The sequence below is a fragment of the Haliotis asinina genome, chromosome 15 (assembly GCF_037392515.1).
Source record: "Haliotis asinina isolate JCU_RB_2024 chromosome 15, JCU_Hal_asi_v2, whole genome shotgun sequence".
Lineage (NCBI taxonomy): Eukaryota > Metazoa > Mollusca > Gastropoda > Lepetellida > Haliotidae > Haliotis > Haliotis asinina.
In genome coordinates, this window is record NC_090294.1 from 48,178,159 (window position 1) to 48,205,820 (window position 27,662).

General features: G+C 41.6%; 1 protein-coding gene across 1 annotated transcript; it reads right to left on the reverse strand.

Moving 5' to 3' along the window:
• Window positions 1-90: 90 nt before the first annotated feature.
• Window positions 91-27,662, reverse strand: LOC137266374 (ankyrin repeat domain-containing protein 55-like). The gene is made up of 12 exons (XM_067801874.1): window positions 27,427-27,662; window positions 24,121-24,246; window positions 23,086-23,216; window positions 19,274-19,383; window positions 18,400-18,460; window positions 13,820-13,948; window positions 10,603-10,787; window positions 6,868-7,004; window positions 5,498-6,069; window positions 4,493-4,691; window positions 3,166-3,259; window positions 91-2,332 (listed from the first exon to the last, which is right to left on the reverse strand). Exons 1-12 carry the CDS (start codon window positions 27,461-27,463, stop codon window positions 2,074-2,076), a joined length of 2,040 nt encoding a protein of 679 aa, XP_067657975.1. The 5' UTR covers window positions 27,464-27,662; the 3' UTR covers window positions 91-2,073.

Consider the following 27,662-nt stretch of genomic DNA (forward strand, 5'->3'; position numbering starts at 1 on the left):
GATGCGTTACTACTCACAAACATTGACTTTTTTCTTGTTGTATACTGTTCTAACAAAGTTGTGGGCTTTATAAGTATATATATAGGATTATTTTTGTAGTGAAGATTAAACAAGAATTTCAGGAATATAGTCCCCAAAATGACCCCATGATGACGCTTTAGTACGTAAACGTCCAGATATCATCTTTCAAATATGTTACAGGCATGTGTACTGATATATACAAACAGGAGAAATGAGGTAATACAATTATTTCAAAGAAGCAAATTACATTTTATAACACACGACGCGTTTCTGTCATAAAGCACTGTAATCTCTCTTGTCGTCAAAACCTCTGTGCCTTCAAGAAGCCTCTTCCCGAATGCTGTATTTGAGTCACTGTGCAATAAAGACGTGCAACGATCACACGCGGTATGTTGGAGAGATCTGGATGCAGCTGAATACCTCTGAAATCTGGAACTGTATTGTGACAAATGACACATGATGTCTTCATTGACTTGACTAGTGGATGTCTGACCTTGAAATTGACATCCACTGGTATGCCCTGATTTCCATATAACGTAATCATCAGACTTTGAAGATGGATTGAACAACCACTTTGTTTATGTTATGCCATGAGCACTTGAGACCAATTTCAGAACAAGAGCATCCGTTTCTAATCAGGCTCGTTACAGGCGTTTGTGATAATGAATATATAATTGCCATTGTCATGTGCATTTTCGACATCTGTGAATGAACTCGAAGTGTACGTTTGCATTTTTATATAACGTGACTAGGTAACAACACATTAATACTATATCCCCTTCTTGTCCACCCTGCACCACCAACATTCATGATAACAAAACCGACAGATCAACGTACATGTATTTGACGTCCCTGTGGCGTCCACACAGTTGGTATAAATATGCAATAAAGACAATGTGACATCCTTGACTGTGAAACATTACCAGATAATGGCAATATTAATACTTCTGCTATCAAGGGTTTGTTTGAACAGTATATTGGTCAATGACACGGTGTACGGCTCTGATCACCTGAACGGTCGGGCCCGGAGATATAAACAGGTGAAACCAAATATACCAGACACATAAATCAAATTGAAACCAAAATTGGACAGGTATGACAGAAACAAATCTTTAAAATGACACGATAGAGTGGGTGAGTAAATATAATTATACGCCACCTTTTAGTTACACTCAAACAACATCACTTGAAGCACAGGGATCATCACTTTCTCCATTGATGCACCCCTTTCCTCTTTTCTGACGACACCCTGCATCCTTTAGCATGTCAATATGATGTTTTCATGTTATGATGAGCCATGTAAAATAATCTTCATGTGTGACTTGTTTCTTTATTTATTCCATCAGAACACTGACATGAGAATAACTAACGTCTCATATGAGCATGCATACAAAGAAGGTTTGTTCACCTCAGGAATAAAATTTCAGCTGTATGATCTTAAGTGCCGCAGTCAGTAATACTGATAGATAAACAGGTCTGGATCAACCATTTGCGAAAGCAGGAGCCACAGTCTGAATGAACCGATAGCAAACCTTCAGCAGATCATGACCCTATTTCAATAAGAACAAACAATTTCCATTTTCATTGGCCCTTACCAAACGCTGAAAGCACATTATTACTGGTATTAACAGTTTAGTTAATTCAGGTGTTCTCATACCCAATTACATCCAATATTATTCACTGCACCAGGTACAAAGAATATACCCACTGATGTTGTTTTTTTTCAATTTGATGAAAAACAGCAGTCAATTTTTAAATAAGTTTGTTTGTGTGCTCTCGCTATGTTGTATCTGCCCACTCCTGAGAGAACACACATGTAGTAGAACTGGGAGTCAATCCCTCACATGTTGGTAATTAGTGGGCATATCTGGTGAAACAAGCATACTATTGTTCAGATTCAATCCTCGTGAAATTGAGGCAGGCTTATTCATGTGTCACCTGCACCTCAACCTAGACATGAATGTCTCAAAGACGCTAACAACACCAGTCACGCATGATATCATCCTGTATACGTGAACGCCGGGCTGTTAATGGGCCCTACTTCTCTTGGTTTCAACTGTACAGGGACCCTTCTGAAGACCGTGTGCGAGCGGAAGTTGTCTCCCTTGTTGCCAGTGGTGATATTGAGCCTCGTTTTTCCAGTCTTGTCTCTTGACTGTCCAGCATACGTCCGGTGGGAAAACAGTTCAGTTCAAATTCAGTTTCCGGTGCTGCTAAGCTGCTCCGTCTTTTCGGTTTTCTTTGACGCCCAGGCGTGAGGATTGTTTGGTCTGGCATTCTTGGGCTCATGCTTGGGTTTATTTTCAGTATTCTGGTCACAGAAAACAAATGAAAAGTGGTCTGCATAAAACAGTTTCACGTAGGAGAACGCATATTTTAGCGTATCAATAATATTTTACGACTGCATCGTTTTTTTCATAAAACTGGAATCGGAACTTGAAGAAAATGTAACGATATCTTTCAAAGCCTTGACTAACATTATAATACCAAAACATGCCATAATTGGAGGGTCATCTTCAGGCATAGAAGTGAGGTCCTACAAACTGCATTGTAGTTCCTATTCACTTACTTTCAAATATGCAGACTGACAATATCCGAATTATTTATATTTATCCACAAATGTGATGTTTGTGCTTAGAACCTATGTTTGGAGCAAATGCAGCGGCCATAATCCCGTGCTTGGATTCGAATCACGGACCTTCTGGTCCAAAGTCGAACCCCTTGTGCTCATGACCAAAGGGGTAAACCCGTCGGCAAGCTAACAAGGTAAGGATGTCATCTGGGGATGACTCCACACTCTGTTTCATATTCCCCCGTCAACAGGAGGCACGTAGCTAGCCGCACAGTTGGGTCCTGGGGTTTATTTTGTTCGACTTTGATATAAACCTGCTCAGCCTCTCTTTGGGCGGCAATGTCGCGGCCATAAAATTTCCGACTCCCGTGTTTCGATTCGAAACAAAGGACCTTCTGATCCAAAGTCGGACGCCTTATAAACATGACCAAAGAGGTTAAGCCCGTCAGCATGCTGATAAGGTAAGGATATCACCTGTGAGATGACTCCACGTCCTGCTATACAAACATTAAATATAGAAGTGTTATCAAGCTTTTATATACTCTGAATACAACCATATAACTATAACTCACTTTGAATCCACATCCGATGGTGGTGGTGTGGGTGTCCTGTTCGCCCCTGTTCTCTCTTTCTGGAGAGACGCCACACGAGAGTTTACGAGAATGTCTGAAAAGTATAATATAAATACCATAAAAATATACATGTAATATAGATATAGCAAAAGGTATATCAGCAAAGTTAATGCTACAGTAAGGCTCATGTTCAAATACATCAATGTGATCTCTGTTAAAGACATACGTGGGTTTAATAGACTGAGCGATATACAGGTTAGTATATAACATAATGTTTGTAAAAAGAGGACCAGACGTCAGTGTTTACGAAAACACGCTTTCGAAAACAAGCCACTGGCATGCCATAAAGCTCCAGAGCTTTGTAGCATTTCGGTTTTATCACGACAGGTTTGCTTGGTCATGTAGGATGGCCCTACGGTATGTAGGCCACGATTTGATGACAAACTTAGAAACCAAGGACCAGTCGGAATTTGTTTCAATGCTCATACGTGTTTTGCCGTGCTCAAGGGACTCAACTCTGCACAATGAAGTGCATTACATCAGATTGCTGGACTACACGTGATCCATTGATCAGCAGTTCGAGATGGCCGCAGTCATGGCCTTATAGTAAGCCCTTTAAGTAGGGTTTCATCAATGACTTGCATCTCCTACATAAATAGATATCTCATCCCTCCACAACCGCCTCCACTCTCAGCACCACCCAATCGACACCTTGATATGATATGTCAGAGGACAATGTTCACCAGCTGACGGAATTCAGCCATGTCACTGTTACCATCCCCATGTCTGTGATTGCTGCATCTGACGACACACTAACCTACCTGACATGAGTTTGTGACTGCTGCATCTGACGACGTACTAGCCTTCCTGGGATGGGTTTGTGACTTCTGCATTTGACGACAGACTAACCTACCTGGGATGGATTTGTGGCTTCTGCATTTGACGACAGACTAACCTACCTGGGATGGATTTGTCACTTCTGCATTTGACGACAGACTAACCTACCTGGGGTGGGATTGTGACTTCTGCATTTGACGACAGACTAACCTACCTGGGATGGATTTGTGACTTCTGCATTTGACGACAGACTAACCTACCTGGGATGGGATTGTGACTTCTGCATTTGACGACAGACTAACCTACCTGGCATGGGATTGTGACTTCTGCATTTGACGATAGACTAACCTTCCTGGGATGGGTTTGTAACTGCTGCATCTGACGACGGACTAACCTTCCTGGGATGGGTTTGTGACTGCTGCATCTGACGACGGACTAACCTTCCTGGGATGGGTTTGTGACTGCTGCATCTGACGACGGACTAACCTACCTGGCATGGGTTTGTGTCCCCTTAGGGGCCCAAGGCTTCCGCTACGAGGAGATACAGGTGACTCCATGTTCTCCAAAGATCCAAGGAGTCTTGGCGAGACGGAAGGCGAGGTGGATGGGGAAGGTCCCTCAGGGAGCTTGAGGATGGGCCTGTCTGGTAGGGGCTGCAAACTGTGTGACCGACGGGGGATGCGGGGAGGCTGGGGATGGTCAAATGGTTAGATATAATAATATTGCAAAGTAGAGTGCAAAATATACATCTGCTATTAATACACATGTTTTCGTGACCCGTGAAGGTCCCGGGGTAGAATAGGCCTTCAGCAACATATGCCTGCCATACAAGGCGACTGTGCTTGTTGTAAGAGGCGACTGACGGGATCGGGTGATCAGGCTCGCTGACTTGGTTGACGCATGTCATCGGTTCCAAATTGTGCAGATCGATGCTCATGTTTTTGGTCAAGAGATTGTCTGGCCCAGATTCGATTATTTACAGACCGCTGCCATATAGGTGGAATATTGCTGAGTGCGGCGTAAATCTAAACTCACTCACTCACACATGGTTTCGTAGAATACGCATGTACCCCGCCTAACAGAAAAAACAAGCTTGTTACACTCTGTGTTCAGTGAAGATCACCTCAAACCGCATACGGGACAGGTCAGCCAGAGAGCCGTTTTATATCAATTTTCTGTTAAGTGAACTTTTTCAAAACGATTGTATGACATATATCGACTGGAAAAGTTAGTGTCAATCGATGTATTTGTAGTACCCATGCATCCAAAGGTTCTTTTTGAACAGATTGTGTCGTACTCACTACACGACAGTCATCCTTCATGCTGCTGCTTCTTCAAACGTCGACATCAAAGGGTGTAGTTGCTGATGAGGATGCCTACCACCTGTAATTGGCTGCTGGGTATTCAACAACTATGTCAGTAAAAGAGAAAAACACACACACACACACACTACTGGATGTGCCACTGACAATATTTGTAAAATTCTATGACTTACCGGTATGGCGTTATCCAGTTCTGAATCAGAGGGCAGTGACATGCTCACTCCATTCAAAGGAGAAAGAGGTCGTGGTGATACGGATCGCTTCCTCGTCTCGTCACGATGTTCTGAGTTACCTCCCTTATTCTGCCCCTTGCCGCCAGAAGAGGAAGGTTTGTCAGCAGTGTTCTCTGACGACAGATTGTGATCAGCAGACTCCGACATCAATTTGTGCTTCGACTTCTTTGAATTACGCTTCTTGCCTCGCTTAGGTTTATTGTCAGTAGGTTCATGCACACAGATTGTAGGCACAGTTACAGAAGCAGAATCGCCTGAATTGTTGTGTTGTTCGGAAGGCACAGTAGGGTTGTTTACTGCAGAAACGTCGTTTGCTTCACCAGAGGAGGTGTTATTCTGACTACCGTCTTTGCCTGACGTCACATTGGAACTGCTGGTGTTCTTCTTCCCGAAGAGGTTCTTGATGAAACCAAACCTTCCCCCACCTCCCTTGACTCCGGAAGGTTGGTTTTCCTTGGAATTGTTTCTGCTAAACCTCCGTCCGAGCTTCTTGACCAGAAGGCTTTCACACTCTACAAAGAAAGTACCATTAGGTTTGTTTGTTACTACTCGGTAATATGTTAGCAATTTGACGGCTGTCCTGTAGTTAGAGTTGGTCTTCGGTAACCCGTGCTTGTTTTAAGAGGCGACTAACGAGATGGTCAGGCTCACGGACTTGGCTGATACATGTCGTCTTATCTCCATTTGTGCAGATCGATGCACATGCTGTTGATCACTTGAGTGTCTGATACAGACTTCATTATTTACAGACCGCTGCCCTATAGAGAGAATATTGCTGACTGTGTCGTTAAATAACACAGTAACCTATCAGTCTGTAAATAATCCTTGATCAGGCAATCCAGAGATGGACAATATCCTCGATTAGAACAGGATGACATCATCAAGGTCAGTCAGTCAGACCACCTAGTTGCCTCTCATAACAAGCAGGACAGATGAAGATTATTTCTATCCTGAATTGGTTGTGATTCACTACTTCATGCTTATCGACACTGACGACTTGAGGGTAATATGGTGGTGTAAAGGCATCAACCGTTAATAATGCCTTACGTTACTGCCAAGAGCTATGCCAAACTTGAATGCGTAAAGGACGACCTGATGTGACTGAAATTGCGTCAATTGTGGCGTTCAGCAAATACAGACAGTAATTGTTTCAAATATATTTCTTTTTAGACTTATCGAAAATTGAATAGCCAAATGATTACAAATCGTAGATTGAGATGCTTCTCATGAAACGGAATATGTGATCCTCGAGAAGTATCACATGGAAAGTTAGCATTGCACAGCGAAAACACCAAAGGTTCCAAACACACCTGTGTGGCTGGACTGTCTGGCGTATTCCAGGGGTGTCCCTCCCTCAGCGTCTACTGGGTTGGGGGAGACATTCAGTGAGAGAAGTGTCTTAACACAATCCGTCTGTCCAGTGGCTGCTGCCCAGTGTAAAGGGGTTCTGAATGAAGAGATCATCAGAGTTGAGAAAGTTAACTGATAGAAGTTTGAAGACAAAGTTCATCTCAGACGTCACTATTATAGTGTGATTGACTAGGTTGGGTTTTCGGCACATTGTATTGCTGTGCACTGTCTGAACGATAGCTGCATAATTAATGAATGGTATATATATGTGTGATGTCTGAATGATAGATGTGTAATGTCTGAACTATAGCTGCATGATGAACGAATGCATTATGTGTGATATGTGTAATGTCTGAACGATAGTTGCTTGATGAATGGACGGTATGTGTGTGACATCTGAATGATGGATTGCAATGTTTGAACGATAGCAGGGTGAATGGATGGTATATGTGTGATGACTGAATGACTGCTGTTGAATGTCTGGACGGTAGCTGTACGTGAGATGAATGATATCTGTATTGTGTCGGAATGATTGCTGCGGGATGTTTTGACGACAGTTGCATGATGTCTGAATGATTGCTGGGGGATGTTTTGATGACAGTTGCATGATGTCTGAATGATTACTGCAGGATGTTCTGATGACAGTTGCATGATGTCTGAATGATTGCTGGGGGATGTTTTGATGACAGTTGCATGATGTCTGAATGATTACTGCAGGATGTTCTGATGACAGTTGCATGATGTCTGAATGGTTGCTGGAGGATGTTTTGATGACAGTTGCATGATGTCTGAATGATTGCTGCAGGATGTTCTGATGACAGTTGCATGATGTCTGAATGATTGCTGCAGGATGTTTTGATGACAGTTGCATGATGTCTGAATGATTGCTGCAGGATGTTCTGATGACAGTTGCATGATGTCTGAATATAGCTGCATGATGTCTGTGATGCATGCATTATTATTTTAAATAATGTATATATTTGGAATGCTCACACATGGCATGTCAGTAATATCTACTGGTACCTTTTACAAGGAAACAGTTCTAGACTCCATGGCCATTGACGTGTCACGTGATTGGCCATTAATCATATCATTAATTAATAAAAGGTATGGGGTCAACATATCAATGCACATGCGACATGTGTGCACGGAGATAAACACGCAACCATACACTCATTATCATCCCGTCACACGTTTGTCCACTTTTCAGTACATTTGGACGAGTGTCCCTATTCGTCCCTCTCAAAACGATAGAAACAGCAGCGCATCTACCTCGTCCTCGCGTGTCACACACACTCACACTGTAGGCACACACTTCACCCATTAGCAGAACCACACAAACATGCACAGAAACCTTGATCTGTACTCTTGCTTGTCCAAATTGCAATACCTAATACAAACCCTCAGTTAACTCTCAAAACAATAGCCAACCATTCAAGAAGACAAGGAGCAATAATTAACGAAAAGCAACGATAAAAACACAAGTAATTTGCGGTCGGGGCTTACCTAATTTCGAACAAAACACAAACAATCCCCGGAGAAACCAACCAGGCACTGACCGAGAGGGTCAGCTCCCTACACAGTCGAGACAATGTCTTTTGTCGATAAGCCAATATTCAATAGCTTACGAACACTGTGAGGAGCGTGTCGGTCAGTGGCTATCGGTATTTGTCACGCTAGATTTACTTAGGAAATAATGCCAGTAAACACTGCGTCGAGTATATAGGCAAATAACACACAGCATAGTGGACTTAATATACGGTTTCATGTGTGACTGTTGTGTGGCAGTGTTTGACGGTACATTAATGTTGGTGTGCAAATGTAAATATCTGGACTCACTTCTGAAAATGTCGGTTAATCTACAACTGTCGTGCCCCACACTTAAATACCGATTTTCACTGAGCCGAGACTACTTGGAATTTTAAAAGGTGAAATGCATTATGAAGTCTTTGAACGCCATTTAGAGGTGATAAACAACAAGCTGTCAAATTCAATATTTTGAGGAACACGACCTTTTGGAGTGTGCTATTACTCCTTCATCTGGTCAATGAGAGAGGAGCATGTATATATTCCTTAGCTAAAGACGTTGACACCCATTAATCCATTATAATTATGTAATTAGTGTATTTGCTTAATGAGTGTGCATGGATCCATTTGTTTGACACAATCGCACCAAATTGCAGCTAAAGTAATTATAGTAAATTTAAAAATGTAATCGTTTGAACAATACGTTAATTAGGTCATTTTCTGTAGTGATGGCGAGGACAGGGGGTGGCTGTCAAGTAGTGAGTGAGTGAGTATTGTTTAACGTCACACCGGTAATATTTCAGCCATATCGTGACGAGAATAAATATGATTATAAAGAATATGTATATATTCTAAAACCCGTCGTCAAAGTACGGTAAAATAACTAGAGTATCACAATTTGAATTTAAAACTAGCAGATGGAGTTAAAACTAACAGCACAATTTGGACAATACATAATATGAAAAAAAAACAGGCTATAGATCACCAGCAACTGAAGGTAGATCACCATACTAGGGACCAAGGGGACTTACATTACTTTTGCTACCTGCATGGACCGTAGTTGGATTTACACCATCCCCTCAGCCGCTGGTGATTGTAGGAAAATGTAGCCGAAATTTTAAAATGACAAAAACACTACGTTTAAAATACTGGTAAGTTTAAATTTCACTTTGAAAGTTTTGGCTGTCAAGGATCCAACATGACTAATGCTGTATAAAATAACCAGTACAATGTTCCTATGTACAGAGTAGGTTCCTAGGTACTGCTGAGTGCGGTGTAAAACTAAACTCACTAACTCGCTCACTCACTCATAGATACAGCCATACAGTGAAATCTATTCCGTCTATTCCGATAAATACTCGACGTATCCTCATTTCGAAACAACCGATTCTTTTATTCTTAACATCAAGCTGTTGAAGATTATTTTCTTTGAGAATACGTCTCAATCTTTTTGAGAGAGAGTCACATGCATGTTCTTCACACGGATAGAGCGGGTGACTGTTGCCAGTTATTTGTTGCCCTGTTCTGCACGTGTGTTCACGTAAGTGCTGGGGACAAAGCTCACTCTGACCTAAGCTTGCCGTAAAACAGCTAACATGCATACATCGAATCAAATCTTTGAAAGTCATTCAAAAGTGGAATGCATAAGGTGAGCATGATTAATGGACGTTAACCTCTCTAATCATAATAAAGAATTTGGCATCCATAGATCTTGCTTATCTTGTGCATTCCACTTCGGAATGCATTGAGTTTTAATCTGGAGGATTGTGTAGGTCGTTGTATCAACCAATCGGACCCACGGATCAGAACTGAATATCAAACCTGAAAGCAAACGACTATCCAGTATTGTACAAATATAAGTGAAAGAATGCGTAAATGGGTCACAGATGGTGCCAGATTTTCACGAACATTTTTTCCAGCCCCACAGCAGTCCCAGTCACACACCATTTGCATAAATCGACGCGTGGCACGAAAACAGCTTCTCAATTAGAAGCTGGTGTAGGACACACTACCGTCAGGTAATCAATCGATCATGGTCAAGCAGAGATTTCAAACCACTTGTGTTACCAATCCATATTGCTTACCTCTTATTTATGAAGTACCATAAGTCTTTAAATGAATTCGCTGCTTCAAGTATATTTAGCAACAAATGTATATATCAGATTTACCTGTCGTCTGGGTCAAGTGCTTCAAGGTCACATCCGGGAATTCCCGACAACAGCTGCACGATTTCTGCGTGGCCAGCTGCAGCTGCAAAGTGTACAGCTGTCTTGCCTGAATGGTCCGCCAAGTTGATTAGTTCAAATCCATCTGTACTGGTCGCAAGAATGTCACAGCATTTCTTACTGCCGTTCTGAAAAAATGATAAACATCACAGGTCCTGACATTTCATGGTATTTACGGAGGCGTTGTGTGTTTGACTGAAACAAATTACACCATTAGCGGTATCCCTGTAGTCTAACAGCGCAGCTGATCAAACGGGTTCTTGTCTCTAAACACTACATGGGCGTAAAGGTATGCTCACCCAATGTCCCCTATACATAACATGGATGGATTTAGAGCAGACTGAATCAAGAACCTTCTATAATTACACCTGGTCGTGATGTACGACAAGTATGGGCAACTGTTTTCACAGTTGCAAAGTAGGAAAGCAGGAAAGTCTATGCTTGGTTTACTACAAGGAAATGAAATAAACTAAATTTAAAGCATCTTCTATCACAAGCGAAAACCACGATCACAGGAAGTCTCTATTTAGGTTCAATGTGTGATTCTGATATGATCATGAATTCATGAATTATTGAATAGTGACGATGTCAGGTTCGCAATATAAACCGTGAATGATCGGACCATTAGGATGCACCCATCACAAACAGATGAAAGCAAGGCAACTGTTCAATTGAACAAAACAGTAATATTTTACTCTCCAAACTTAAGCTCACCCCTTCCACATAGACCCAGGAATAGTTGATATAAAATGTTAAAGCCAGAAAACAAAGTCTCGATTTTCAGCCCACATATATTTCACTGTGCGTTGGAAATATGACATGGGGCCTATGCACCCGCAATATTGGAATGGATCACGAATGGATCACGACAGATCAAGCATGAAACATTAAACCACTTATATGCACGGACATTACATGCTGCTCACCTTACACAGAGAAGGATATATCCATAAAATATTTCCAATCACAACAAGGTTTTAGTGAAATTGATGACACCTTTTCGGGTTTCAAACATACAACGGACATTTCTGTTTACACAGTTATAAGTTGGGTATGTCCACTGTAAGTCCTAGCTGACCGTATCGCATGGCCAAACTAAACACTCAGTTGGTAGCGACAGACGAGCCAGGTATTCAGAAGAGCTAATAATAGGAAACCCCTTGCAAGCTTAGCGTGACTGAACACGTAACCAGAGACTGGAAAATTGCCAGTATTTAATACCAACAATGGTTACAGGAGCTATACAATATGGTCATTAAGCTCTGAAAAGAATTCGGTAACACGTCCTTTGTAAGGTGATATTTTATATTGATACGATTGACTAATTGAAAGAACGACATACACACTACAATTGCAGTGAGACATGGATAGGGTTGACGTTGAAACTGTGCAATTCTGTTTGCACAACTCGTCTCAAAGAAGCGTTATTTGTTTGTTACATAATTATGTTCTTTGAGGATTGAAATTTCAAAGTAAAATAACGTTTCCTCCAATTAAATACATCCATGTTCGGTAACTACAACATGTATGTATGTATGTATGTATGTATGTATGTATGTATGTATGTATGTATGTATGTATGTATGTATGTATGTATGTATGTATGTATGTATGTGTGTGTGTGTGTGTGTGTGTGTGTGTGTGTGTGTGTGTGTATGTATGTATGTATGTATGTATGTATGTATGTGTGTGTGTGTATGTGTGTGTGTGTATGTATGTATGTATGTATGTCTGTGTCTGTGTGTGTGTGTGTATGTATGAGAGAAATTCCAAACACCTCCTCTGAACACGTTGCTTATACGCTTGTAGAAATAAGTAATATATTACTCTTACTTACTTATTATGACGTATATAAGATAAAACGATGATAATGATAATGAATGGACACAGCAGGATGATCTCAAGCATTGATACTCACAACACATTTAGCCATCTTCCTGAAGATAACGTGTCACCCTGCTGAGTTCATGCATTATAGAGAGACTTCCTAAATGATGCCATAAGTAATATTTGTACATGTGGTCAATCAATATACGAGATTCGCAGTGGTCAATCAATATACGAGATTCGCAGATAATTACTTCGCCTCAACCCTCACAACATGTAATGACTCTCAGCGTGGAATATACTCACGCTAAACAGTTTATGATCCAACATACGACGCAATTTCATATTAACTAAACTCAACAAAACTATTAACTATGAACTAAAACCGTAAGCCTAATATGCCAGAGCCATGCTGCAGGAGACAAAACGCCTGTGATTCATTGGACTAATGTTCAGTCCTTTCCTGAAATGTATCCCGAACCTATGTTTTTATGATTTCATTTCTATAAAATGGGTTACCGATTTGGGCTCGAAAGTCATGATGACCCCGAGATTATACACGCAGAATTAGACACAAACCAGAGATCCCGAATCCGGTCATGTTCTTACCAAGGTATAACACAATTATGTTGTATATATGTAACAATATTCCATATTGTTCCAACATTACAAAGAGTATAATAAAGAAAAATCACTTGAAAGGCTGCTCTCCTTTCTCTATAAATCAATTAACAAACTGAGTACTTTTGACCTCAGATAAGCATCAAAGAACATCAGTCATTCATCAAAATGAAAAGGGGTAATATTATATCAAGAACAGAAGCAGGACAAAGATGATAAAAGTGACAACAAAACATATACCTGCAGAGAGGTGTGGCTCAAAGCATGTAATATTAGGTGTTCGGTTAAAAAATCCCCGATAAAAAAGTATTGCAAACATTATACAATAATGCACGTATGACGTCAAGGGTGTTCTATAACAGCATTCATGTGTGACGTAAGAATACGAAATGTAACAATTGGTATGCGTACGTCATAACAGTTGACATTAATAATTCACGATACAACCGTATCTCAATATAACCGTAATCACGCGTGCCTTCAGATTGTATAATGCATCAGAAACTATTCGAAATTGGTACAGAATAAGATTGGGCATGTATGACTAAACATGTACAAGGTTGACATTATGGGTGGTGTGAAAAGGATCTCAACGCAGTACCAACGTTAAAATGAGTTTGACATAAAAACTCCCCTTTGTACCAATTCTTCCCCGTCTGTGAAATTAAATAGTCAGGTTTCTGGTCTATCTACCTGTCTACAGTCGGCTCACCTGTGCAGCCCAATGCATAGGAGTCTTTCCGTCTATATCCTGGGCAAATATGTCCGCTTGCCTGGCAATAAGGTCTTCGAGGTGGGTTGGGCGGCCGTGAAACGCTGCCCAGTGAAGTGCTGTCATTTGCTGCAGGTAGAAATGGTAGACATAGAATATTGATTGGTGCAGGCATTGTCTTCGACTTCCACACGAACTGTAGGTCATGGGGAGGTTAGCAGGTATCTCACATTTACCGATATGTAAGACCTGCTAATGACGTCATTGTGTGTGGCAGCTCTTTGGCATGACACGCTCATGTAGATGTCATATCTAAGTATTTTAGAACCTCTATATAAGGTGTATATTAATGAGAGTATGGCCAATCCACACTCTGTGATGCTGTAACATTGATGCGTGATGCCAAGCTGGGTTTTATCGGAAACTGAATGGTGCTGAATGAATTATGGATGGACGTTTTAGCCTCTATTTTGATAATTCAACCCTGCCTTGATGTCTGTCTACGCCCACATGCCTTTGTAATATACGGTGGCACGAAAAGTGCCGCATTTGTCTGTGTCAGTGCGTGACTGGATTTGAACTTCCACGTGCATGAATCCGTGAATAGGCCTGTTTACTCGTAATTTTAATTTTACCTGACTGTCTCGTAAGTACCGTAATTGCTAGACAGCACAGTTCCTATAAATGTCAATCAAGAGCTAAATGCCATTTGGCTTTAATGTATTCAAATGACATGAATAACACCCAGCTTCTTGTATGTATTTTCAGCATCCATCTGAATATTACTTAATAAATGAAAAATTAATGCATTTTTCACTTTTTGTCAAAAAGGCGTTGCTGGTGAAAATTAAAGGATTAATCCTACAAGTAACAATATCGGCGAAAACCGACCCCGAGATTAATTCGATTCGGATTAACGGCTGAATTAATGATTGGATTATCGAGATCAAGTCTGTATAGATGAACAAGGTCTGATTTAACAATGTCAGCATTAACTATGGCTGGATTACCGAGGCCAGTCGTGTCCTGATTAGCCAGGTCTTTGGTATCAAGGCTAATTTGTCCCGATTAGAAACCAAGATGAACGAGGTGTGGATTAAATGTGTCCGACTGATACAGGACCTATTTGACCACCTCCGAGATCGCTTTTGTCCGGATTGGTCAGATCTCACATTTTCAGTATTTTTTTCTGACGATAAGCATTAGTTACTTTCTATTTATACTACTACTACTACTACTACTGCTGCTGCTGCTGCTACTGCTACTGCTACTGCTAATGCTAATGCTAATGCTAATGCTACTACTACAATAATAGCAATCCTTTTATAGCATCCACATCACTGGGAGACATGGTCTGAGCCCATAGTTTATTATTACTTCAGATAACCCAAGTTGCCTAACAGGATTTATTCCACCGGGTACCCATTTTCTGCCGGTTAAACAGAGGCAATTTTGAACAAACTCACTTGCAGGGTGAGACCACATGTCTCAGTCTGAGTCACTCTCAGGAGTCAACCTGCCAAACACGGTTACCCATCTGAGGCTATCTGCCCAGCATTACTTACCTACATTAGTGACCTGAACTGTGTGCACAGGACCATACTCAACCACGTATTTCCCCCTCTCAAGTATAAACATCAGGTTCCCGATGCTGCTAACTAAGACAGATTACTTGCCCCCTCCTTTAAGTCGAAGTGTATGTTGAATATAAACGAGCAAGTAAGTTTTGTTAAGGCATCATGTGACGGGCTGAATGTGGAAAGGAAAAACGGTCTTTGACGTGCACAACGTCAGTGAAACCCAAAAAACATGCGTATAGTGCTGACAACCCTAGAAAGAAAATCCGGGGTTGGAATCCACGATCCAGGAATGCAGCTTTGCTGGTAGGTCTGATCGGTATGATTAAACAGTGTAGCCATGTTAATTATGTTAGAATCGATCCGCTATAACCCATGCTTGTCGTAATAGGCAACGATTAATTAACAGGCTTCCGGAACACCGAGTCAGCATTACTGAATAACGTTTCTTTTTATGGCGTATCGAATGATATCTATTGATATTTCTGAAACTTGCTTGATCCTCGTACTTGCTCTCGGCGTTCATTATCCTGATTTATTATTGTTATTGACGTAAATATTTTCGGAATTTGTTTCAATAAAGGTTTGTGTTTGTGAAGTTGTAAATACCGATTGGCTACACGGTAGTGTTGCTTGCACCACGGGTTCGTATGGATGTTCATGCATAAACATGAGACAGCAGCACAGCAACTGAGTGGTTTGTAGAAGAAGAAGAGTAAAATCACCAATACTGGTATTGACAGAACACAGCTGGTCGGGGTGTAACTTTAGTGAATTCATGTTCACTAATGCCTAGAAGCACTGAAATATTCAGGTGACAAATGCGGATGTTTAAATATCGGTAGACTGAAACACAACAAATACAAAATACCAATCTTCCAAAACTGACCCTATTGAAAATGTTTTTAGTCATGGCATCTAAAAAATGCGGTTGAAACCCCGACAGTGTATTTGTGTATTAGATTTACTGAATTAGCAAGGACTGTTCGAGCTATGGAGAGGTTCGATACGGGCTGTTCGAGCTATGGAGAGTTTCGGTATGAGCTACAAGAGCTATGTAGAGATTCAGTATCGGTTGCTAGAGCGGTACAGGAGTTCAGTACAAACTGCTTAAGTTCTGAAGAGGACCAGTAAGGGCTGCAAGTGCGGTACAGTGGTTCAGTACAGACTGTTGAAGATCTGAAGAGGACCAGCACGGGCTGCTATAGCGGTACATGTGATCAGCGCGGTTTGCTAGAAGTGTGAAGAGGACCAGTAAGGGCTGCTAGAGCGGTACTGGGGTTCAGAGCGGTCTGCTAGAAGTGTGAAGAAGACCAGTAAGGGTTGCTGGAGCGGTACATGTGATCAGCGCGGTCTGCTAGAAGTGTGAAGAGGATCAGTACGGACTGTTAGAGCGGTACAGGGGATCAGCGCAGTTTGCTAGAGGTGTGAAGAGGACCAGTAAGGGCTGGAAGAGCAGTACAGGGGATCAGCGCGGTTTGCTAGAGGGGTGAAGAAGATCAGTAAGGGCTGCTCTAGCAGTACAGGGGATCAGCGCGGTTTGCTAGAGGGGTGAAGAAGACCAGTAAGGGCTGGAAGAGCAGTACAGGGGATCAGCGCGGTTTGCGAGAAGTGTGAAGAGGACCAGTAAGGGCTGCTCTAGCAGTACAGGGGATCAGCGCGGTTTGCTAGAGGGGTGAAGAGGATCAGTAAGGGCTGGAAGAGCAGTACAGGGGATCAGCGCGGTCTGCTAGAGGGGTGAAGAGGATCAGTAAGGGCTGGAAGAGCAGTACAGGGGATCAGCGCGGTTTGCTAGAGGGGTGAAGAGGATCAGTAAGGGCTGGAAGAGCAGTACAGGGGATCAGCGCGGTTTGCTAGAGGGGTGAAGAGGACCAGTAAGGGCTGGAAGAGCAGTACAGGGGATCAGCGCGGTCTGCTAGAGGGGTGAAGAAGACCAGTAAGGGCTGCTAGAGCAGTACAGGGGATCAGCGCGGTTTGCTAGAGGGGTGAAGAAGACCAGTAAGGGCTGGAAGAGCAGTACAGGGGATCAGCGCGGTCTGCTAGAGGGGTGAAGAAGATCAGTAAGGGCTGCTAGAGCAGTACAGGGGATCAGCGCGGTTTGCTAGAGGGGTGAAGAAGATCAGTAAGGGCTGCTCTAGCAGTACAGGGGATCAGCGCGGTTTGCTAGAGGGGTGAAGAAGACCAGTAAGGGCTGGAAGAGCAGTACAGGGGATCAGCGCGGTTTGCGAGAAGTGTGAAGAGGACCAGTAAGGGCTGCTCTAGCAGTACAGGGGATCAGCGCGGTTTGCTAGAGGGGTGAAGAAGACCAGTAAGGGCTGGAAGAGCAGTACAGGGGATCAGCGCGGTTTGCTAGAGGGGTGAAGAGGATCAGTAAGGGCTGCTAGAGCAGTACAGGGGATCAGCGCGGTTTGCTAGAGGGGTGAAGAAGACCAGTAAGGGCTGCTAGAGCAGTACAGGGGATCAGCGCGGTTTGCTAGAGGGGTGAAGAAGACCAGTAAGGGCTGGAAGAGCAGTACAGGGGATCAGCGCGGTTTGCTAGAGGAGTGAAGAGGATCAGTACAGCCTGGGTGACCCAAGAATCCTGCAAGGTTCTGGAAGTTATAGTCACATGACGTATTCCAAAGGGTATCCATTTTCTGCTGGGTGAACAGGCAAGCTTAAAAAACTCACTTGCCTAAGGTATTACGCGTGCTTCGTTGTGGGGCAGGACTGAATCTCCTATAAACTCGCAGGAGTCAGTTTAAGTTGCCAAGCAGGGTCTCCCATCCAAGACTACCCGTCCTACGCTGCTTAATTTCAACTGATTACAGTCAATAGTCTGCTCGAGTTATGAAGAGGATCAGTACAGGCTGAAAGAGGATCGCAGGACACAACAGTAAATTATGCAAAGGCATGGTAAATAGCTGAGATTCGAACTCGAACTAAGTAGCCTAACTCTTGTGGAGATTGTTAGCACAGAATGTACACACACAATACGTATACGTAATGATAGAGCTGACCTACCTCATTGTCGGTGAAGTTAACCTCACTCTTGGTCATATTCTGTAGCAGGACCGTGAGGGCCCTGTGGAATGACAAAAATGGCAAGTACAGGGCAAAGATCATGTAATGAATTAATGGCATAAAGATGAAAATTTGTGGATATCAACGACGGATATCAACATTTTGAGGATCACGACGCTTCAGAGTATATTCTTACGCAATCATCATGTAGTGGGTGAGTGAGTATGTTTACGCCGCTTCTAGCAATATTCCAGCAGAAACACTGTGGAAGACACCTGAAATGGGTTTCACACATTGTATCCATGTGGGGAGTCGAACTCGACTCTTCGGCGTAACGAGCGGACGCTTTAACCTCTAGAGACCCCTTCATCAGATATAATTAATCGGATATGACTCTAATTATGGCCTTGCTATTGCAAGTGAACTTTTGAATAGTCTGTTACTCTTAAACATTCAATCAGTGTTAACCAGGAACAAACAGTGTGATATTTCTTGTGCACAAGGCTCTTATTCAAAAGGATTTCATTTTGTTTGTTGTTTGTGTCATAATAACATATGATGTTTGTTGTTTAACATCTACAACATTACAAATATATGCAAGCGCTCTGTATATCTAGTCTTGACAAGAGAAACCGGTGATTGATATCATGAGCATCGATTCAGGCAGTTTGCATACTATGATTCTGCTACAAATCTATGATCTTACCGGTACCCACAAGGATCACATGGATGTACAAAACCAATCTGAAGTCTTTGAATGACTCTGATGTATAAAAAACAGTTTTTAATATTTCTTATGTTTATTGAAATCAGCAATAGGTTTCTTCAGAATGTTGGGTGTTTCTTGAAAATATAGATTTGAGGACCATTTTACCTTCTATCTGTGTCGTAGGTAGCTGCGTGAAGAGGGGTACGTCCAAATTTGTCACAACTTGTCTTCTTGGCGCCATTCCTCAGTAAGCACACAACACCCTCGTGCCAACCCTAGGAAAGAAACAGAAGCTATACACGCCAGAAACCACCCACACAATATCCCGCATGAAGCAGTTAACAATACCACATGATGCAACTAACCATCCAGCATGACTCAGTTATCCATCCCACATGGAGCAGTTAACCATCCCACATGAAGCAGTTAGCCATCCCACATGATGCAACTATCATCCAGCATGATGCAGTTAACCATTCCACATGAAGCAGTTAACCATCCCACATGATGCAACTATCATCCAGCATGATGCAGTTAACCATTCCACATGAAGCAGTTAACCATCCCACATGATGCAACTATCATCCAGCATGACGCAGTTAACCATCCCACATGAAGCGGTTAACCATCCAGCATGACGCAGTTAACCATCCCACATGGAGCAGTTAACCATCCCACATGATGCAACTAACCATCCCACATGACGCAGTTAACATCCCACATGAAGCAGTTAACCAGCCCACATGATGCAACTAACCATTCCACATGACTCAGTTAACCAGCCCACATGATGCAACTAACCATTCCACATGACTCAGTTAACCATCCCACATGAGCTAACCATCCCACATGACGTAAATACTTCCAGGGTTTAGTAGAAGGACTGGAAGAGATGATGGACACGGGGTTATTGCCAACTAATACTGCCAGCAAATGACGTCGCTTTGGACAACTAATATATCAAAAATCATGAAAACATTTAAATGGAAATTATGTCCACAAAATGCGGATTTCATCCTAACACTGTTTTCATCTGACAACCATCACACGAACAGCATGCAAAATATGTCCGTAAACAAATTAACGTGACGACGCTATAAATCTTACATTACATTTTCCGGCGTTAATGAACGTTCTTTAACGCCTCACTGAAAACTATCTCTTTGTTGGCATTTGTGTTCGTAGTTTTATTGTTCTTCCAGCGCTCGGGGCAATGCTCAATGTAGAACAACAAATATAGTGAGCTTCCACAGCTCTTGTTAACAGTGTCCTCGTGGTCGGTACACGCGTATCGATTGTTGCTAAGTAACAGATCAACAAAGCAGCTGGCAACTTCCTCCATGCTAAGATAGTTGACACAGATGTAATGATGGGGTATTTCCCTGCTGGAGACAACTGCGAGTTCCTGCTTAAAAGCTGTTTGTTGGAAAACAGTATATGTTAACTTCGCTGTGTCCACGTGCATGTCCTAAAGTATGACAAAGGTGTTAAGGCAAACGGTATAACTGCGATCCGTGGACCATCGACTTCATGTCTCATTTAGCCGTAATTCGGGACAACAGATGACTATTTAGGTATAATGCCAACACGAAAATCAGTAGAGGTCAGAAGTTAAAGAAATTACTTCTTGTTGAAAAAAAATGTGTTGAAATACTGAGCCCATGATCAACGGATTAGCAACAAGTTATTAAACCTCATTGGTCGATCATAAATGAAAGAAGCAACTGCAATAACATCATGCCCTAACGATTTGCAATGGGTTCAGATCCTATTTTATTTTCAAAAGCAAGACATCTGTGACTAAGCAAAGTAAAGTCAAAAAATAAAATCCATACATATGCTGGAAGTACGCTATATATTTCTGTTGTGGGGCGGTGGGGTGGGTTTTAGGTTAGAACGTTTAGTGGTCACAACGAGAGTTCGAATCTACATATGGAACAATACTTGAAGCCAGTTGGAGGTGTTCCCCAGCGTGGTGTTGCCGGGATACTGCTGACGGCGGAGTAAAACTGTAATAATTTACTCACTCACCCATCTGTTCATCTATCCATACATCTCACTGTTTTACCCACCTCACCCTCACTCACTCTCTAATTCAACACCAACCTCTCTGCTGTCTGTGAAATTCACAAATACAGACAAAGGAATTAACGCTAAATGTCTATTAAAGTCGTTCAGTTTTGCATTTATTTATTATTGGGTAATGGAATGTAAAGGTAATTCGAGCAATGTTAGGAAGACCCAAGCTTGTTTAATACATAAAATAGGACGCATGTAAGTCAGGCTTTAACTGGCATACTCTTTCTCGGCACACAACCAGCATTCTCTCAACATATTTCAGCTCGTTAACTCATTTATACACGCGGGTCATACTAATACATCTGAAATGGGAACATGAATAATAAATCGTATTTCTCCAACAAACTTCCAACATAATTATCTATATTTAATCTAGAAAGTTATGCAAAAGTATATCAGTTTTCATCCACAAAAAGGCGACTTTCATTATTCAATGAATTATGTACAAATGGAAAAATATCATTCGATTTTTTTCTCTGGTAATACGGGAAAAGTTAAGAACATTGATACGTTGAAACAGTATTTTGAAAGCGTGTATAGCTTACATAATATTTTATTAAAATAATTCACAAAGAGTTTCCTGCATTTGAGGAAAAGGATCAATGATTCAAGTAGATTAAAAGCAAACATTCATGAAAACAATAATCTACAAATCAGTTCACATTTCCTTGCAAATGCATTAGAATCTCATGTAGTAGTACTGAGGCAGGGAATATTCCATGTTATCACCTCCAAATGTGACACTCATGGCTAATGAGGTTTGCACAGCAGAATCGAAGTCCTAGGTGCAAATATTAATTAATCTGCCCTCACTTTACGAAGGCTAGAGTGGATGGTGTTATCATCGGCAGGCACAACACAAGGTGCCCTGACAGGGAGCTAATGGTGTTATCCGTGACTGGGATTAATGAGACGATACTACAAACTCAGTAATCGATAACATACATGCCTTGCATGACGGAGTACTTGTATTAGAGCAAAAGAGAAAATCGATTACTGTAATCGAACTTCATTTGAATTAGCACTGACGTTACCTATGTGTACGGTGGCGATACAGAGCTCTCGGTCTCGCCATCTCTCTCTCTCTCTGTCTCTCTCTCTCTCTCTCTATCTCTCTATCTATCAACTATCTATATATCTATGTATCTAATTCTCTTTGACTAGATTAATTAGACCCATGCAGTAAAATCTGTTGTAATTTTGGGGGGCTTTACTGCTGTATGAGAAGTTCACAACGAGTCTCTGTTTCTTGCTCTGTCGATCTTCAGATCTTCCCATTGTCAAACGTGTTGCCAAACGCTTCTAAAACCTAAAATTATACTTGTCACTTCCTCCTAACTGTGTGATTGTTCTGCCAGAACCATATACAGAATCATTGTGGTTTTACGCCGCATGTAGCAGTATTCCCGCAATATCACTGCGGAGGACACCTGAAATGTGCTTTACATATTGTACCCATGTGGGAAATCGAACCTGGATCTTCGGCGTGAGGAGCGAACGCTTTAACCACTAGGCTACTGCACCACCTATATACAATAGCGGCAAGCGCCATGACGACGTTCTTTCACTTTGTTAAATACGGTACAAATAACTGTTTACATCACTCACGCCCCCACCTATTTCGGTTATTTATTGTTTAATGCTGCTCTAAGTTTTATTCCAATCATATTGCGGTGGCCTGGATCAGGCACAGACAATCCAATGATCAACAGCAAGAGCAACGATCTTCACAACTGGGATACGATGACATGTGTCAACCAAGTCAGCGATCCTGACCACCTGATTCCGTTGACCGATTCTTACGATAAGCATGGGTTACTGAAGAGCAGTTCGAATCCAGATATTCACGGGTGACAACCTCACTACATGCTGACGACTGGCAAGGACGGATTGATTACCTGGTAAGCAGCTATAGACAAACATGTTCGTCCGAGGTTGTCCTGTGCGTTGATGCTGGCTCCCATCTTAATGAGCCGCTTGACCCCTCGGAGTTGTTTACTCTGCACTGTGTGTGTGAGGGGCGTGAAGCCTGTCGGGAGACGAACGGCTTTTAGAAAAATATGTTTGTAAAGCAGATGTATTTCCTAATGAAATCACCTACATCTGCACAATCTGTAAACAATTTGAAACTGTATATGTTGCACATATATACTGGACAAAATAAGTTAGAGATACTAGTCATTTTTAAGACTGATATTTTGCCAGTAAGTCAATGAATGCATACATCATTATTCATTATTTCAAAATTTACACATATCCCTAACTATGTTTGTCCAGAATATATTCAAACAATCAGGTATAAATAACCAGCTTCCACGCATGGGAGGCATGGACAATAAAACCCACGCGTTTAAACTCAACGTGTAAAGATTTTCACAGCTGTCCACAATATGATTTTCATTGTAGAATAGATGTATAATTCGTTGCAAATGATTTAGCAGAATTCGACATGAATGAAAGGGACTTATAACAGATGTGAATCAGATATTTCACTATATTAACAGGATTTGACATCTTTAAATCAACGATGCCTATTGGACACATGCGTCAGTGTCAAATTTTAAATTTATCCAAACCTTGTGAAGACATGGTTTTGTAAGAGCAACCATGTAGGTATTAGATATGAAAACAGTTACAGAATGAACTGGTACACTTTGGTGATCCTTTGGTCCCCTTTTATCTCATGAGGTCAAAGTCAACAAAGGGAAAGATCCTGCAGATGGTATTTCTACTGATTATAGCGTGGTGCATTAACTCACTTAAACATCCCTTCAACATCATCAACACCATGATTTTTGGCTGACAACATCATCAGCAACATGGTCATTCGGTGACGTCATCATCAACATTATCGTTAAGTGACGAAATCAGCAGCATCTGTAACATGATCATTGGACGACTATACTGTCTGCACTTTCATCAACATGGTCTACCTTCTGCATCCTGGAGTTCCAACATGCTGGGGTCCTGCTGAACCACCTCCACGAGAAGGTCAAGGTCACCCTGTGCTGCCGCCTGGTGGACCAGGGGAAGGTCACTGTCGCCGTCATTTTCCTTACCTGTAAATGGGGTTAGCTCAAATTTACCATACATATTCACTTTCAGTTCACTTTCTTAAGTTGCCCAGACTGCAATTGACTCAAGTTACCTGTTTAAAGCTATAGTCATTGGTAATTCTAAGTCCTATGGTAATGACAGGGCTGATACTAATTCCATTCCTCTTCATCCTCCTTCAAGTTGAAAGAGAGAATGAAAATACACATATACTATTATCAGTACATTCATGACATATCCCACATTCAGGGTAGCCACGGCGATCTGCATCAGCGATCTTACTAAGGGGAGCAACTGTATACAGTTGGTTTGTTCGTTGTTTAACTCCGTACTCAGTAATATTCCAGATACATGGCGCGGTCTGAAAATAATCGACTCTGGACAAGACAATGCGGCGATCAAGAGCAGGAGCATCCATCTACGCAATAGAGAATACTGCACGAGGTCTCATTACATACGAATTATAGAAAACGAGTGTCCTTCCTATGGTAAAAGCCCGGTTAGACACCATGGGAAGGTCACGAGTTTCATATGATTCGCATGTAATGAGATCGAGTGTGGTATTTTATACTGGACAAAATAGGTTTGGGATATTAGTATTTTTATGATTGAGACTTTACCATTGTCTAACTGTCTGCTGATATCCCTAACTATTTTTGTCCAAGGTATTTATTACTCACGTCTTACACGCATTAAAATGCCAAAATAGCCCATTTGTGTTATTTTTCAAACCAAAACCAGATTCATAAACAGGTTTCGGAAGAATTTCGCATTTTGGTACATTATTTGCTTGACGCCACAGGGTCATGACGTCACTTTCCTCTGCCCCTTTTTGTAACCGACGTCACGATGCGTGTCAGTTGTCACCGCCTCGCACAGCCTCCTACAGCAGACAACTCAGTAGCACGCCGTTTCTTGGCTTACAGTTGCTTCATCACTGGTTGAAACATTGCGTTTATGTTTTTCGGCGGATATACTGTCTCAGTTAATAAGCGATACGGCGACGTTCGCAGTGTTTACATTCACAAAATGCATATAAGTTGTAGAACGAATGAAAAAGTAGGTCCGTCACAACATAACCTCACTTTGAAGTCATCGGTTGTCCAATCAAATCCTTAGAATGTAAAGTCCTTACGGCACAGGTCAGCGTGATACGACGATCGTGTGACCTACGTGATTAGTAGCTTGCATTTTACTTGCCAGGTATCGGTTGCTGATGTTTAAACCGGACCTTTACGAGGGCAACAGGCGTGCAAGGCAAGGGAGTTATAAAAGACTTTATATGTTGAAACTTTGTTGACAGAAAAGGGCGTAACTCACCTTTAACCCTCAAATCAATGATTTCTGTATTTCAAACTATCTGTCCAGTAATCATTGATGTTAAATAATTATGTTTCCGATAATGCACATATCTAATTAATTACTAGGTATAAGAGGCGCAAACAACGTGTCATGTTTATGATCACTTTGGCTTGCCACAAATTCTAATATTTTAAAGTTCGATTTCAAAGAAGTAAATCCCCTTTCAGAATAGATTACATCGCTAAAATTCTGGAAGAGGATATAATTTAATATACAAAAAGTCTTGTACAAAGGCATGTAAGATCAAATAGTTGTACATTTACCTGTCTCAAGATGCAAATGGCCCTTTAATGAATGATAGACTTTACATAGTGTTAGAGTGTCCACTTCAGGACTGCCGTTTCCAAATATTTCTAAAGACCGAAAACTATGTAGCCAGGCTATATGATATTTAGTTATTATTATTCAATCTACAATCTTGAACTTTATCACTACCGCAGAGTACATTGTTTTGTCGGCTACCTTGTTCCTCTTTGTCACTTCCATTAATTACTGTATATGACATTTATGGCCTTTATTGGTTATCACCTTTGGCTGTGTCTGTCATCACATCAACTGTAGAAGGAAGTGCTATTAGTTTCTCTGTCTTTCCATTGTTGAATCTTTGCCTGTCTATTGTTGTTAAAAACTATATATATATATGTATGCTCACATCTATAACTGGACGTGAGACGTGAGACTTGAGATGTGAGTGTGGGGACCGGCATTCTGACTGTCTTTGTAGGGACGACCGCGAGCAGGATTATGCCGCTCGCAGGAAAGGCCCTGGGGTTGAGCTGGAAGTCCGCTCACCTCATTCATGTATACTTGTTTGTCATGTCTTGTGAAACCAACTAAAGAAGTTTGAACAACTAAACTATGCCTTCGTCTTCATCAACGCATTCATTTGTCTAGTCAACGTGATGTTCATCTAATACCGAACTAATTCCCCAGTCACCGTATCCCACTCGTCAACATAACGCTCTTCATCGAATACCGGACTAATTCACCACGAGCCGATGACTACAGGCACCCGTTGACAATAGTATAACCGTATCTACTTGTTGGTGACTGATGGACCGTTCATTAACGATGTGTCACTATACAAGATGTCACATCTGTCGTAACCTGCATATCACTTCTATTCATTATCCACTTATATAGTGGATTAGTGGATTACATAATCTGTATATCACAGATCAGTAACAAACCTTTCATGCATTACAAAACTTAACGAAATATAAATCCTAAACAACCTATGTTACTTAATGTCATTCCATGCACTGTGTATGCCACCCAACCAATGAAAATACCTTATGTGTACAGTATGACAATAAACCTCACATTGGTCTTTCCGTAATATCCTTGGAACATGTCAAATATTGACAAAACATTCCGATAACAGCGTCAGTAACAGAGAAATGTCAGAATTCAACATATGAGCATTGTCGGCAGGCAAACTCATGTCTTCATTATAGCGCTGCCAACGCCAGGAAATGATAGCACTTGTTGAAGTCATTACCTTATTTGGAAGCAGAGGGTGGTGGTAATGGAACAATTGTCAGTATCGTGTACTCGCCATGTAGCTGTATCTTACTCTGTGTACATGACATACTTTTCAAGAGCTTCATTTGTTAACCTGTTTTTGAGGACATCGGGGAAGGGAAGTCATGCTAGATATTTCCAGTTTGACGACAGTCAACAAACGTATACAGTAAATAGTTAATAGCTGTTCATCAGCGAAAGAGCTATGCTACATTAGGCCTGCTCACAACCAACACTGATCAGCTCACTTCGTGTGATCGGGACATCGATATCAGGATATCGATCTATCACCAACTCACCTGACGGGCGACTGATATCACTCTCTCCGAAATCCATGGGCCCCCATTTAACCTCCGTCAACTAAAGTCACATCTACAGATGAAACAATCTCCACGAAGGATGTGCTTCAAGATGGCCGTGTGTTGCCAGTGAAGAATGATGGTGTCGCTGAGACGATGTGTCGCTGTCTACGCTGGCTACAGACTGTTGGCAGGTGATGCTGTCAGGCCGTCACCGAGCACCTGCTACTGTCAAT